Below are 16,703 nucleotides of genomic sequence, written 5' to 3'. Positions count from 1 at the left end.
GGTTAATTATAGGTTTTGGGGGGGTGGTCAAAAACAAGTCATTTCTGACATGTTACTAAGTTTAAAATATGTTCATATAACCATATTTTAACAACAGTATATAATAAACACTAGTAAAAGGAACTTAAAAGTATTTGTATATAGGAATCAGGCCCTTCAAGACAGTGAATTTTAATAGTTAATACAAATCTGATGTTATCAAATCAATATTATTTTTAGGTTAACACTTCTACATTTATTTCAACTTCAATAGAAATATTTATGGAAATATAAATTATTCTAATCCTTATCTTAATATAAAGCAAATAAGATACAATTTTTGAAATGCTATTTTAAACCCATTACCATAAGATTTTTGTTCATTAATTACATTTCATACCAAAAAACAGGGGTAGCTGAGAGCAGGGAGGTAGTAGTAACAGAGAAGGATTACAAAGGAGGGAACACCAAAAACCTTCTGGGGGTGACATATATTGTTCACTACCTTGATTGCAGTGATGGTTTCACAAGTCAAAGGTTATCCAATTATATGCTTTAAATGTGTAGTTTATGTCAAGTTATACTTTAATAAGTGGTTTGTAAAAAAATAACCTGCTACAGAGAAACTGAGTATGAAGCGGCCCAAAGTACTTTTTTTTCATACCTCCCTGATCGATTTCAGAGTTCAACAATTCCACATCAGATGTACAGTTGAACTAGTTTCTGTGCTGGTGAACTCCATTTCAATTATGGTCCAAACTGTTTACTACCTACCCATTATTCAGACAGCAAGTTAAAATTATGCTAAGCTTTAATGGTTCTATTGAAATACATGTGTATGGATCCACCAGCTCAGTAACCAAACTTGTTGCAGCTATCATTTAATAAGTAGAATAACCACACGACCGTATCTTACCATGCTTATAAAAGGTAAACTACTAAACACATTCTTTATCAATGTGTGAATGCACGATAAACATTACTTAACTACTGATAAATGAGAATTAAGGCCAAAAAAAATTTTATCTGAATATAAAGCAGAAAATGCCAGAACATTTTTAAGAAATCTTTCCTGAAAGCTATTCCGTGGACACAGGTAGATTTTAATGTAAACCAAATTTCTCAGGTCCCTTCTAGCTTATGTTGTTACCAAATACATTTTCCATCTGATAGATTTCATTAATCTGTTAACCAAATGGTGCAATCTAAGAGTCCCAAACATTCAATATGTGATACTGACAGAGCTTTGTCAAAACATACTTCTAGTTCTTCTGTGGCCATAACACTACATTTAACTTTTGATGACTAGATTGCATTGTGGCATATTATATAGTAATTTAAAAGAGAACTTTAAGCTAGATCTAACACTTTGTTACCACTCTAACTCATCCTCTGGGTTTTGTGGGGTAAAACTGTGTTGTTGTTTTTTTTTTTTTTTTTTTTTTTAATTTCCCCATCACTATCAGTCTCAGTGTGAACAAAAAATCTGGCTTCTGTTGAAAGCTGGGGGGGTCTGGGCAGGATCCTGAGGTAGAAACAGCAAAAAACACTGCAGCCTTCTGAGAAAATACAATTTAAAACATGAAAAAACTCTGAGAATTAGCTTAACCTGACCTAAAACCTACATTTTTGCTCTGAGATTACACTCTTTACAATCAACATATATTTAAACATGGATGGAAATGGGATGAGGGAAGCTAAAAGCAAATGCAGGTAAACAAAACCAGAAAAATCAAAATACAAATATACAGAGCCAAATTACTCTTCCAGTCAGCAATGAAACAAATGATTCTAAAATTAATATGCAAGTGAAAAATAAAGTGACTGTTTAACATTCATTCATTTAATAAACTTGTTAAGCATTTGATAATAAAAAGGCTATTTTCCATTAACTTTCTTTTTCTAAACTAAGAAAGTAATCACTATCTTTAATAAAGAAAGTATAACTTTGTTTTAATAAGTAAATAAAGCACATTGTGTTTAGACACCAATACCTTGAACACTACAGAGAACGACAATCTTCTGAAAATCCAGTTTATTTTCCATGTGTGGACAGATCCAGTCAGTGTGATCAGTTTTTCTGCATGTGTAATAATTTATCAAAATAAGTTTTCCCACAAGACTCTTCCATCAAGTCTGAAAGTCCTGGTCTGACAACACACCCAAATAAAATTCTTGAAAATTGTCTCTTAAAATTTGGAAGAAAGTGTGTCAAGTCTTTCCTGTAAAGTTTACTGAACTACAAATGGCTAAAGAGCAATTTATGTTTTAAAAGGTGACTAGTACAACACTTGAGTTCAGGAAATTAATGTTTTAGTGCACTTTGCTCCAGTTTTAGCCAACATGCTACATTGTCCTTTGGGGGTGGGGTGGGGGGGGCACAAAGTGGACTTGAGGATTTCCATTGTACGAAAAGATATGACTCTGCAAGCAAACAGTGTAAGCTGCCTTTTTTCTTAAGACCTGGACATTTTAAGACAGAAGCTTTGCAAAACATTACACAATTTTTTATTATTAAATGAGAAAATCTCATTTGTTACATCGTCACATTGCTAGTCAGAGAAATGCTGCAGTGATGAAGATAGTCAATGTTGGATCAACCAAAGTCCTCATTTCTACAACATTCATTTACAAAGAAATAATGTTCAACACAGCCCAACACAACATTCTTGGTTTTCTTCATAGTGAAGTCCCTCAAAAAAATCATCTTCTAATGGGGTATTTTACTACATAAATTATAGTTCTTCATTTTTACAATTCACCCCAAACTGCATGAGAGATGTATCACACTAAAATTTCTAAAGCTGTTAGGAAATCCTTCACACATCGTCATCATCTGATGTGTCACTGCTACTTGTCTCTGTGTCATCATTCTCAATAGTGGGTTTGAAAGTGCTGTTTTTCCAGGGTCCAAACTTGAAGTCACAGATCAGGCCATTTTTCAAAATACCATTTTTCCTCAGACCATTCTTCTGTAACTAAAAGATCAAAAATAAGTAAATTCAATAAACAATCTATCCTCCAGGGGTAACTTCTAAATTAAAAATACTGTAATAATTCAAAGTTAACATGAATATATTAATAAAATTGTATTCTACCCTGAAAATCCCAGATGGTATCATTTCTGAAAAACTAGTTAAATATAGGTAATTGATCCAACTGTACTAAAAAATATTTCCCAGGAATAAACCTTTACCTTTGAGAGAACCACAATTAACATCTATCAAACCAAAAAATAAGTAAAATTAGTGTGTATTAGCATAGTAGAAAGAACATGGATTGTAGATACAGACAGGGTGAGTGCCACTATCACTTGTTAAGGTACTAATAAGCATTCCCAAATTTTCATTTCCTTAAGTGAAAGCTGTAATAAATACCTTCAGATGTTAACCAGAAAATAATCAGCAGCCATTAAAGCTTTAGCTGTTTTTATTATTCTGACCAAACTAGGCTATTAACACACCCTATAAACCGCTTTATTCACACTTTGCAGAATTAGAAGAATACTAACTATTCCAGTACTAAGTATTCAAGTTAAGGTGCACAAAATAACAAAATCAAATAGAACCCTTTGCTTAACCGAAGACATTCTGATACTGGGGGGAAAAAACTAGTCTTTTCTTTCTGAAAATGAGAAATCAGAAATAAAAGGGTTAGTATGGTAATAAATAAGAACAGGGTCCAAAGATCACATATGGGCGGGGGGGGGGGGGGGGGGATCCAAATTGGAAGCAATTTAAAGACACAAAATTAATAGTGCTAACATATACTCTATTAACTCTGGTCTTTTGAATTTCTTTAATGGAAAAAGAGACTGGAAATTTACACCAAAATCCCTAAATACAACCTTCTATAAGACCAAATCCAGCTACATAATATTATTGGAAACTGTCTTTAAGTTTGACACTCTAGAGGGCTTCTTTTTTTTATTTGTATTAGGTTAGGTTCCAAATGACAAGGGCTGCTTACATCATAGCTACTGTTGTTACAGACCTGACAAACAAGAGATAACAAGTCTAGAGTCTTAGCCCTCAATTTTCCTTTTACCCTATTTAATTCTCTATTTTCCATAGATTTTCTTTCCCACCTAAATTCTACAGTTTGAACTTATCTTAAAATTACCTTCCCCTTCACTTTGAACAAATAACCTCCTACCATCTTTACTGAGAAAAGCCAAGGCCTATGTATGTATCCTCTGGTATTCTCAGCCACTGTGATGATTACAAATTTACAAATACACTCTGTCCCTTTTTTAAAGGTACACCTTTCCCATCCCCCAAAGTTCTATCCTTGCTTTTCACATAGTTATCATCAACGCTGCCTAATCTTACCACACCTTGCAATCAGCTGCAGAATATTGGTGATAAAAAAAACAAAAATACACGTATTTTCTCTAAATGTCTGCACTGGCCCCAAGAACATCTTAGTGTGTTCTTTTTAAAAATCTCCTTTATTTCTGTTGATAATCAAACAATAGTCGGCTCATAGGTTGAAATTTCAAATCCTGCTGATTCTATTTCAGATCTTAGTCTCATGAAGACCATTTCTTACTATCATTCCTCTACTTTAGGCCCTCATTTATCCCTCCTCTAATTACTACAATATATTCCCAACTGATCATCCTGATTCTAGTTTTCCAGGGTACACTTCACACTACACCTGTACTTCCTCATGTACAAATGACTGTTTCACATCCCTAAAAAACCTTCAGAACTTTCTAATCATAGAACACAATCTATACTTCTGGCATGGCATACAAGCACCTTTATAACAGGACCCCAATGTATTTTCCAACCTTGTATCTTGATTAAACTCCCAGAATACGATATCAGCCAGATTTGGGCTCAACTTCCAACTCTACTACTAATAAACTGTTACCACCGAGAGAAAATTACACAACCTCTGTGCACCTTAGTTTCATCATCTATACAGGACTACTATCAGTACCTACTTCATACAAATGCTATAAAAATACACTTAGCACAATAGCTAGAAGACATTAAAAGTTCATATAATTTTGGGGCGCCTGGGTGGCTCAGGCAGTTAAGTATCCAACTTCAGCTCAGGTCATGATCTCACAGTTCGTGGTTGAAGCCCCGCATCAGGCTCTGTGCTGACAGCTCAGAGCCTGGAGCCTGCTTCAGATTCTGTGTCTCCCTCTCTCTCTGCCCCTTCCCTGCTCATGCTCTGTCTCTGTCTCAAAAATTAAAAAAAAAAAATTTTTTTTAATTTTAAAAAGAGTTCATATAATTTTACTTAAATTAGAAGGCCATGTAACTTATTCAAATAAGAGCACTTTTGAGAATGAAAGTGAGCACTTGCTATTACTAACTACAGCAGAATAACAAACTAGGATTCCCTAGAATAAACCAGGACTTAACACTTACCCTATTACTGTTACCATAATCTTTCATTAATAACTTTTCTGCCCCATGCTCCAAGAACTGTGAATCCCAACATACATTCTACTCTTTTTGCCTTTGTTCACGCCTTGCAGAAGGAATGTCATTCCCTCATCTTACCTGTCAAAGGCCAATTCAAATCCAACTCCTCAGATACACTCTCCCAAAATACAACTGGAATTAATGCCTAGATTAATCCTAGGAATAGAAGTTCTATGTGGGCAAAAATCTTGTGGTTTTCCATTCTAGGTCAGGGCCTGGCATGCAGTAAGCACTCAAGAAACATCTGATGGATTTACATGACACGTATGCACGCATGCTGGCTCTCCCTCTCTCTCTTGCCCTCACCTTAAATATTTTGAAAACTATCACATTCTGCTTTATGTGGGAACACTTCTTACCCTCATTTAATTGTCACTCTATGAAGAAGCTCATCTACGTAAAGTCCATAACATCTCGGGCATAGTGATTATTTGGTGTTTGAGAAATTTAAAAACAGGAGCTTGAAATCAGATGCTCCTATGTTATCAAATAAAATATAAATCCTTTTATTAGCAGTATCAAGCCCTAATGATTTTTCAGGCATCTACATGTCAAATGAGAGGTAATCGTTAATATCGTATTAACATACGTATCCACGTCCTTATCATCGGTTCCGAAAAATTTATACTTACATGCCACTGCTCTCCAACATACAGTATGCACAAAATTCTTATGTCATATTTTATTACCACATTTTTAGTAAGATTTTCTCTACCTGCCCCAGTTATGACAATGTTTAAAGCCAACTATCTCAGTCAGACAGTATTTGTATTCTTTGAAACTACTACCTTGTACTTATCACGAGGTTACAGCACCTGGTAGATTTCTCTTGATGGCCTTTTCCTAGTTCAGAACAAATTGTTTAGAGAGATTCACAAACTGGTAAATCCATACAATGGACTAGTAACTCACCAAACATGGGTGAGTTTCAAAAGCATGAAAGTGGCCAAATCTAAGACTATATAATTAATGCTTGGTTCAATTACTAAAAACATTCTAGAAGCAAGCTATGGTGACATAAAACAAATCAACGTCCGCCAGGGACTGGAACTGGAAGTAAAAGAACTGAATGCAAAAACAGATGATGGTTTACACAACTATATACACCTGTAAAAACTCAGCCAACCATACACTTAAAGTCAAACTTCTATATGTAAAATATATAGTACAATAAACTTGACCAAAAACCCTTCACAACTATCACCCATCATTAACTTCACAACGATGTTGTGAACAACACATGGCTCAGTAAGAACTTCTGAATAAAAAATTTAAATTCTGAAGAAATATAAAAATGGAAAATAAGTAAAATTATCTGTTCACAGATGACATGACCTTTTATGTAGAACACCCTCAAGATTCCACACAAAAACTGTGAACAAAAATAGCAAAGCTGTATACTGATCCATACACAAAAGTCAGTTGTGTTTCTGTAACAATAAATAATCTGAAAAGGAAATTAACAATTCTATTTACCATAGTATTAAAAAGATAATACTTAGGAATAAGTGTAAAGAATAAACTTAACCCAAGAAAGCAAAAAATTTCCACAAGACAAATATAAATCATTGCTGAAAAATTTTTAAAAAGACCAATAAATGTAAAGGCATCCTATACTCCTGGGTTAGAAGACTATTACTAAGATGTGAATATTACATCCAAAGCCATCTACAGGTTCAATGCAATCCCTAGCAAAATCCCAAAGGTATTTTATGCAGAAACAGTAAAACTCATTCAAAACTCATATGGAATCTCAAGGGATTCCAAATCACCAAAACAATCTTTAAAAACAACAAAGTTGGAGGTTTCATGCTTTCTGATTTCTAAACTTATTACAGACTTGCAATCATCAAAACAATGTGGTACTGGCATAAAAACAAAGACCAATGGGGCACCTGGGTGGCTCAGTTGGTTAAGCGTCTGACTTCAGCTCAGATCATGATCTCACAGTTTGTGGGTTCAAGCCCCGCATCAGGCTCTGTGCTGACAGCTCGGAGCCCAGAGCCTGCTTCAGATTCTGTGTCTCCCTCTCCTCTGGCCCTTCCCCTCTTGAGCTCTGTCTCTCTCTCTCTCTCTCAAAAATAAACATTAAAAAAAATTTTTTTTTTTTTAAAACAAAGACCAATGGAACAGAAAGCCCAAAAATAAATCCCTTCATATGGGATTTCATATATAAATCCCATCAAGTCGATCCTTGAACAATGCAGGAGGGGTTAGGAGCAACAACTCCCCTCCTAACACAGCTGAGAATCCATGTATGACTTTTGACTCCCCGTACTTAATTACTAATAGCCTATTGTTGACTGGAAGCCTTACAGATAACAAAAAGTCAATTAACATATTTTGTATGGTATATATTAGACATAGTACTCTTATAATAAAGCTAAAAAAAATTAAGACAATCATAACAGAAAATACATGTATATTACTGTGAAGAATGTGCATATAAAATGGGACACAGGCAGTTGAAACCTGTGTTGTTCAAGAAACAATGCATACTCAAATGATTTTTGACAAAGTTTTGAGATATCCACATGCAAAAGAATTAAGGTAGTCCTTGCAACACAAACAAAAAACTAACTAAATGGATCCAAGATCTAAATGTAAGAACCAAAACTACAAAACAATAAGAAGAAAACACTCATGACATTAAGTTTGGCAATAATTTCTGGAATATGACAATAACAGTACAGGAAACTAATGGAAAACAAGAGATAAACTGGACTACATCAAATTTAAAGCTTCTTTGCATCAAAGAATACAATCCAAAGAGTAAAAAAGGCAAACTACAGAGTATGAGAAAATTATTTGTAAATCATACAAGATTGAAAATCCACAACACATACAGAAATGCCACAACTCAGCAACAACCTGATTTAAAAATGGGCAAAGTACTTGAATAAACATTTCTCCCAAGAGGATACACAAATGACCAGTAAGTACATGAAGAGTCAACATCAACTAACCAATACAGAAGTGCATAGCAAAACCACAAAGAGATACCCACTTAACAACCATTAGGATAGCTACTAACCATAAACAAACAAATTCTTGAGCACCAATGGTGGGAATGTAAAATGGTATAGCTACAGTGGAAAAATAGTATGGTAGTTCCTCAAGTTAAACACAGATGACCATATGATCTAGCAATTCCAATTCTATCAAACATTTCCTAATACTCTTTCAAAAAGGAAACTATGGAGACAAAAAAAAAACCAGGATGTGTTAGAGCATTAAATATTCTTATGTAAGGAAAAGGTAAAAGGTGAAGCCATCTGGGAAGCTACTGATGTTTTCTATTTTTTATCCCTATACTATTTTTTAAAAAAAGTCTGGAACATAACAAATCATAGACATATTATTTACACTAATTCCCAAGCAATGCAGACCTGTTTAAAACAAAAGCAATTCCGGGGTGCCTGGGGAGTCTCTGTCTCTTGGTTTTGGCTCAGGTCATGATCTCGCAGTCCGTGACGGAGTCTCACAAAGAGCTCCACATTGTCAGTGCAGTCTGACCTATGCTGTGATGGCTAATAAATTCCTAAGTAGGAAATTACTTAAAAAATGCTTAATGTAATATGTTGTTCTCATTAAGAAAAGGCAATTTAAAATGAACCTGTATGATTCAGGTCCTCTTACCTGTTCACTAATAACTTGGAATTCTCTCATTTCATCCTCAGTTAAGGGAGCACACGTTTCATCATTTTCACTGTCTTCTTGCCAGCCCATCTCCTTTAATAATCTGAAAAGAGGACAGGAAATAAGTAAATGAGAGCTTCTCCCAAGTAAGATAATTCCACTTATATTATGTGCAAGAAAACACCATCCAGATCCATTACACACAGTCCTCAAAATACATAAAGAGCCTTTTTACTCTGTTTTTGAATCTTTCTGAAAATGAACCAGTAAGGTTAAACCCCAATAAGCTTCAGAATAAATTGCACAATTGCTTTACCTTGTTGTCAGAGGTTCTCTAGGCTGGAAATTTGCAAAAGGGTCTCTAGACACTGAAAAAATTTTGCTAAATTCTTACACTAAAAGTAAAAGCAATACTCCTCATTTTCCTTAACACCACAACAATCCATCACATTCTTAGCTACTCATTAAGTTTTTTACTTTGAAGACAAAAGACTGAGTTATGTAACCCCCTACTTTGCATTTTATACTGTATTTTTCTGTTGATACCACCTGTAATCAACCTTAACACATAATTCAATTTGAAACTGGCATTATGCTCTACAATAACAGAAAGACAACTTTTTTAAACACTCTTAACTAGGATCCAAATAAGTAAAATCATAAGGTTATTCTCTTTTCCTTCCATGTTTTAAAGAAAATACCTCCATCTTAGGCAAAGAGAATCCGAAAGGGGAGAGAGGGGGAACCAACCACTTTCTCCACTCAGGTAAACACCACCACCATAGTCATAGCTGATGCATCTGACTCAACAATTTCAAAGTTTCAGCCTCTTATATATATATATATAGTATGTATTGGTCTGTTAATAATTTGTTTTCTAATAATTATGTCTCTTAAATATTTGTTACTCTATCTATGACTACCCATCTTTCAACTTGAGCCTGCCACAAGAGTCCTGTACCTTTTCAAATAATCTCAGAATATCAATGTTCAGAGAATCTGAATACAATTTAACACTACACTCATATTCTACATGTAAAAAGATCAAGATCACTGAAGTAAAATAATTTGCCTACCTGACAGCAAAGAAGGAAACAGAATTCTGGTTTCCAGCTTCCCAAGTTAGTATATACTGTACCAAACCCTCTAGACCAAAATGTCATAATCATCGTTAATTACTATCCTTTTAATCACTTAACACTTCTTTTCCAACACAGTCTTCACTCTTTAACCTAGATGGCTTCCCTGTGGAATGGTATTTTCATTCCCAATGCCATCCAGTCCAGAGTCTACATATTTAGATTGGTAAAGCAATCTAACTACTTTTGCTAGATACTCACTTGTTTCACTATTAAAAACTGCATGTTAACCAAACAATAATGCAAACAAAACAAGTCATTTCAAACTGTATAAAAGACAAGTATTCCTAAATGTCCATTCTCACATCTTTCCACTTCCAGAGGGTGTAACTGTTAACTGTTCCTGAAATAGCTTTCAAAACAAATAATTTTCCCCACAGTTAGGAATATACTGTGACTGTAATTTGTACCTTTACTTCTCATTAGCGTTTCTCCTTGTGCTCTTTCAAACTACTACCAAATCACCCTTACACCACTTTCACAATAACTACATACTAAGTGTTTCTAATGGCTTTCCACTTCCTCAAGAACAAACTCCTTAACTTTAACACCATGACCACAAATTCAAATTCCTTACATTAGAAAAAGCATAGGTTTAGAAGCAGAAGACTTGGGCCACAAACAGGTAAAGAACAAAGGTAAATTCCTTCACTTCCCTGAGCTATTTCTTCATCTGAAGCAATGACAGTGCTTGACTAATCTGGAAGGCCCTGCCTCTTCAACATCATCTCTAATTCCATTAAGGACTATACTCTCCTGTCAAGATACTCCACTCCTTGCTCCTAAAACAAATGAGGTTATGTATTCAACCCTAAACATCCCTTCATACCCTCTTCTTCCAAAATGACTATCCAGTTATCCACATTAATAAGATAATGTTTCACCTTTAAAGATTTAATTTAGCTCTGAATTACAACTTTCTGACTGGTACTCAAGCTATGAGATTTACCCCAAACTCCCCCTGAATTTCTCCGGCACTCATTTGTGCTAATTCATTTGATGCTTTTAACAACAATTACCCCCTCTAACATTCAAGCTATCTTCACTATCTGGATGATATATTGAAACTTGACAACTGGGGCACCTGGGTGGCTCAGTTGGTTGAGCATCCAACTCTTGGTTTTGTCTCAGGTCATGATCTCACAGTTTCTGAGTTCAAGCGCCACATGTGGCCCTGTTCTAACAGCACAGACCCTGCTTGGGATTCTCTCTCTCCCTCTCCCCTTCCCCCATTCACACTGTCTCTCTCTCTCTCTCATAATAAATAAACTTAAAAAAGTAATTAAGAAACTTGACACCAAATTAAAAATACCGTATTTTTCCTATTTTACATTTTCTATAACTTTTCATTTTATATTTTAGTTTACACATGTGAGCAACACAGTCTTCATCCTTGTGATCTGTATCGCTGACACCTGGTTTGTTAAATTCAATTAATGTAAGTACTTAATATGCACACAACTTAAGAACCAAAGTTTATAGGAAATCTAAAGCCATGGAAAAGAAATACCCTCCTTTTCAAAGAAATAAAACCCCACATCTAGAAGAAGCCATTAACTTTGTTACCTAAAAAATGTATTAATATATTATCTGTGGAACACATACACAACATATACTATATTAAGCAGAAAGAAAACTCAAGCTAAAAAATTCTGGCTTCCACTCAGGTCATGATCTCAAGGTTCAGTAGATCAATCCCTGGATTGGGCTCACTGCACCAAGCCCACCTGGGATCCTCTGACCCTCCCCCACTCACCCTCTCAGAAATGAATAAACATTTTAAAAAGTTAAAATGTTTCCAAAGTAGTAGTAGGTTTACTTCTTTTTACTGACTTGGAATTCTTTTTAGAACACACAACATTTCCACAAAATAATATTAGATCTTAAAAAAAAGACATATATATAATGAAATATTCATTTAAGTAGTCATCATTGATAATCTCCTTATGCAGCATGGGTTCCCACCCATCCCCGCTACAGCTTATTCCAATTTAGAATGTTCTCTTCTTGCTCTATTTAGCTTGGTTCCTAAACCCTATTCTCTCCATTTTCTCCTGTTAATCACCACCAGAGGACCAAACTGTATTGAGGTGTGGAACTTCAAATCTCTCTTCCCAGAGTCTTCATGAATCAAAGAAACCACCAAAATACTTCCTACACTAAATAGGTCTGCAAATGAAGAAATAATAGTGAAGTGTTAAAATTAAAACACTCATTATAGGTATCGGGGTTATCAAGAATATTTTCAAACAAGTATGGCTCAACTTTCTTTTGCTACAAAATACTGAAGGCATATATAAAAACCAAAAGGCATTAATTTTCAACTTTTTTTTACCACAGTCTTAAGAGATTTTATAGGTAAATAATTTACTTTTATTTTATCGCCTATACTGTATCTCCCCTAAAAGAAAACTCATCTTTTACTATCATTAGAACGTCTGGTTTGTATACTTTCCTTTCTATGGACAAGACTTCTTTTCTATCAACTGAGTAGAAATATTTAAAGGACTACTGGTAAAAATGGAAAGTGGAAAAAACATCTTTGGGTACTAACAAAGCAGAGTCTAATTAGGTGTGCCCATGTGACCAATCAACTTCATTCCTAGTAATGTTTTATACACACTTATACAAATGTTTACGGATATAAATACAAGGATGATCGCACCAGCACTACTTATAAAAGAGAAACAGAGAGAGGGATCCCTGATAGAGAAATTGTGTCACAAATTATACCTATACTACAGAACAGTAGCTTCAAAGGGGGTATATAAGATGATATACTAGAATAATGGGAAAAAATACTGGAATGTCTACTTATGCCTATCTTCTAAAAAAGGAATTAATGCTTACTATTATTTTCTGCATCACAGGACATTGCAGACATTACTCAGCCTAATCTCAGTCACAATCTATATAGTATGAGGTAAACGGGAATTCTACAACTGGGGTGGGAATAAAAAGTGTAGTTACTGATCCATTCATACTAAATGTACAGTAATAATATATAGTTTGCCCAAACAAGGAAATTTATAGATATTACCCAGTTAAGTCAGCTCGAAATTTATCTAGCTAAATTAACTCTCATCAAAAGGGCATTTGCATTTATCATCAGCCAATTAAATTATTTTAAGGAAAAATGAAGTCCAAGTTAGTATGGGATTATAAAAATCAAAACAAATGCCTGTATTCTAATATACAATAGTTACAGCTGCATCTAAAAAGAGCAGAACATACTTTGGTAAAAGGGAACCAAAATCATCAGGACAATAAATAATAATGAACTGGGCCAAAAAGACCAAAGACTTAAAGGAGTCTTTTAATATAAATTTTTAAGTTATTCCACAGTAGGTATAGCCTACTTCCCCTTGTCTTAGAATTAAATGAAATTCTCTGAGAAATGGCATTAAACCAAACACAAAGTCAAGTTGATCACTAAGGCAGTTAACAAGTATCACTTGACACTTAGCCTGGTCCCAGAAGGTGTTAAGAATTTTTAGTCAACAACAATTCAAGGGCACCTGGGTGGCTCAGCTGGTTAGATGTCTGGCTCCTGACTTCTGCTCAAGTCATGATACCACAAATCTATCAGTTGGAGCCACTCAAACTATCTTGATGATATAATGAAACCTGACAACTGGGGCACCTGGGTGGCTCAGTCAGTTGAGCGTCAGACTCTTGGTTTTGTTTGGGTCAGGTCATGATCTGCAGGTTCCTGAGTTCGAGCCCCTCGTGGGACTTTCTGCTGACAGCACAGAGTCTGCTTGGGAATTTCTCACTCTCTCTCTCTGCCCCTTCCGGCCCAACTGTCTCTCCCCCTCAAAATAAAATAAACAAAATTTTTTAAATTTCATCTTACACAAAGCAGTTGCAGACTAATACATGATGATACAACTGCATATATTAGCATTTTCTTGCTTTAGAAGTTGTATTGGCAAACTGCATAAATATGTATGGAATCAAGCTTATAAAAATGAAAACTGTAGACTGAACAGTAATCTAAAATAATCCTAGTATCTATGGCAGAAGAGCTTAAGTTTTGGTGCCATAATTTCTCCCTTTACGGAGGAGTTAAATCAGTTGAAGTATATTTCTGTAACACAACTAAAGTCTTCTTTTAAAATTAAAACAAAACAATCAAAAGCAATTAAGCAGAAGTCCACAAATCTTTCATTTACTAATGCTAAACCATGTGGTTTATTTCAAGACCACATGAAGGGTAAGGAATTTCTACAAAAAATACCTGTTCTTAACTATAGAGTTATGGGAAGGCCGGGAGAGTAAGGGGGGAGGCAGGACAAACATTCACTCACTCACTCTCACACACACACACACAAATTGGTAAAAGGGCTTCATCAAAAGTTTTTTATTTCAAACAGTACCACTGAGACAGTGAAAAGACAACTCACAATGGGAAAAGATACCTGCAAATTATGCCTATGATTCAGGACTTATTTCAACAGAAGTTTCTTCAAAAAAGACATACAAATGGCTAATAAGTATTTGAAAAGATGTTCATCACTGTCAGTTTTAAGGGAAATGCGTATTAAAGATACCTCTTATTATCCACATGTTAAAGATACCACAAAAAGATAGCACTTCATTTCATTTCCATTACAATGGCTAAATTAGGGATACCTAGATGGCTCGGTTGGTTAAGTATCTGACTCTAGGGGCCAGCTCAGGTCATGATCTCACGGCTACCCACTTGTGCTATCTCTCTCAAATAAAACTTAAAAAAAAAAATTAGAAAAAAAAAGAATGGCTAAATTACAGGCAGATGGTAACAAATGTTGGTGAGAATATGGAGAAACTGGAACCTTCATATAATGCTGATGAGAATGTAAAACAGTACAGTCATTTTGGAAAATAGTTTGGCAGTCTCAAAATGTTAAACATATCAATTCCACTCCCAATATCTACCACCAAAAGGACTAAAAACATGTCAGTACAAACACTTGTACATGAATGTTCAGCATCATCAATAAGTACAAACAACTCAATTCTCATTAAAATTAATGAACAAAATGTGATAGAACCATATAGTGCACTGTGAATAAAGATAGTGACACATGCTACAATATGAATCTTGAAAGCATATGCTAACTTAAAGAAACCAGACATAAAACACCAAAGTATGATTCTACTTCTATAAAATATCCAGCAAAGGCAAATCTATAGATACAGAAAGGAGACTGGTGGTTACCTCGGACACAGAAAAAAGAGAGGAATAAATGCAAATGAGCAGAGATTTCTCTTAGTGGAGATAAGATTGTGTTGACAGTTGCACAACTTTGAATATACCAAAAATCATACAATTGTACACTTAAAATGGGGGAAATTTGTGGTAAATAACTCAATGAAACTGTTAAATAGATCACAACGTTTCCATACTAATATCAAAATCCTGTAAAGAACACAAAGAAAAGAATAAAAATGAATACTAACCTGTGTTCTGCCTCAAGCGAACTTGAAAGAACATCAGTTTGTGGGAAGGTTGAAGACCGAATGATCTGCTGGGAGATTACTGAGGCATTGCCATTCTCTTGTGGAATTTCATTTTCATCGAAGTTTCGGTTTATATCCCTTTCTTGGTGAGTACTATTGCTGTTATGCAAATTAAATGAGTCGTCATCCTGGTTTAGGGGGAGTTAAAAAAAAAGAATGAGATAGAGAATACAATTGCTAAAAATTTTAATAGACTCTTGTTACATTTCCAGACAATACATATATGTTATAATCATTAAATTTAGGAGACATTCTCAGACCATATAAACTTAAGCTGTGAAGGATACCCCAAAGCTTTCCAACTATTTCTTCATGACTATTCAACAAAGGCAAATCAAAAGGATGAAGATAGGCAATGTGGAAAACAGAAGAAAACATTTTTGCACAGGAACACCAGAATGAGCAAAAACTGCTTCAGAAAGGAAGTCATTCTTTATGCAAATAAACAAACTAGCGTTGCTTTCAGGAAGATGATTATTTTGATAAAGTTTATTCAAAGGTCTTAAATGATTATTTGTCTAAATAGTTCAATGACATGTTAATGTCAAACCAAGAGTTACTACAAGTTCAATTACCTTCTCTGAGCCAGCATGACTTTCATCTTCGTGTTCCTCTTCTACTCTATCCCTTTTCAATGCTTTCAAAAATTCACTCTTCTTATCAGTGCGCATACGTGTCAGTTTGGTTAGACGAGGTTGCTGATTAAGTTTGTCAACAGGTGAAGAGGAATTTGAGCGATTACACTAGAAAAAATTCAGAAATATTAATAAACATGTAGACAAAGCGTATCAATATAAAGTTCACAACTACCACAACTTCCTATTTCATCTTTATTCACAATACAAAACTGATTTTAAGTCTATTTTCTTCTATACCTGTATGTTTTATCTACCCCAGTGAATGAGCAGATTTTCTTTCTTCTTTTATAAATTTTTTTTTTAACATTTATTCATTTTTGAGAGACAGGGAGACAGAGCGTGAGCAGGGGAGCGGCAAA

General features: G+C 34.7%; 1 protein-coding gene across 4 annotated transcripts in view; it reads right to left on the bottom strand.

Annotated features, from left to right (window-relative positions):
- Positions 1-1,396: 1,396 nt before the first annotated feature.
- The window catches only part of GPBP1 (GC-rich promoter binding protein 1), a 73,255-nt gene continuing 57,948 nt past the window's right edge, over positions 1,397-16,703 (bottom strand). For all 4 annotated transcript variants that reach the window (XM_015072565.3, XM_053223154.1, XM_015072564.3 and 1 more), the window contains 4 exons: positions 16,282-16,449; positions 15,647-15,834; positions 9,063-9,165; positions 1,397-2,957 (listed from right to left, as the gene is read on the bottom strand). In XM_015072565.3, the coding sequence (XP_014928051.1) occupies positions 2,799-2,957; positions 9,063-9,165; positions 15,647-15,834; positions 16,282-16,449 (618 nt within the window). In that variant the 3' untranslated portion in view covers positions 1,397-2,798. The remainder of the gene's footprint in view (positions 2,958-9,062; positions 9,166-15,646; positions 15,835-16,281; positions 16,450-16,703) is intronic.

The sequence above is a fragment of the Acinonyx jubatus genome, chromosome A1 (assembly GCF_027475565.1).
Source record: "Acinonyx jubatus isolate Ajub_Pintada_27869175 chromosome A1, VMU_Ajub_asm_v1.0, whole genome shotgun sequence".
Taxonomy (NCBI): Eukaryota; Metazoa; Chordata; class Mammalia; order Carnivora; family Felidae; genus Acinonyx; species Acinonyx jubatus.
The sequence above is the reverse complement of the archived record's forward strand: the minus strand, read 5'-3'. Positions and strand labels throughout refer to the sequence as shown.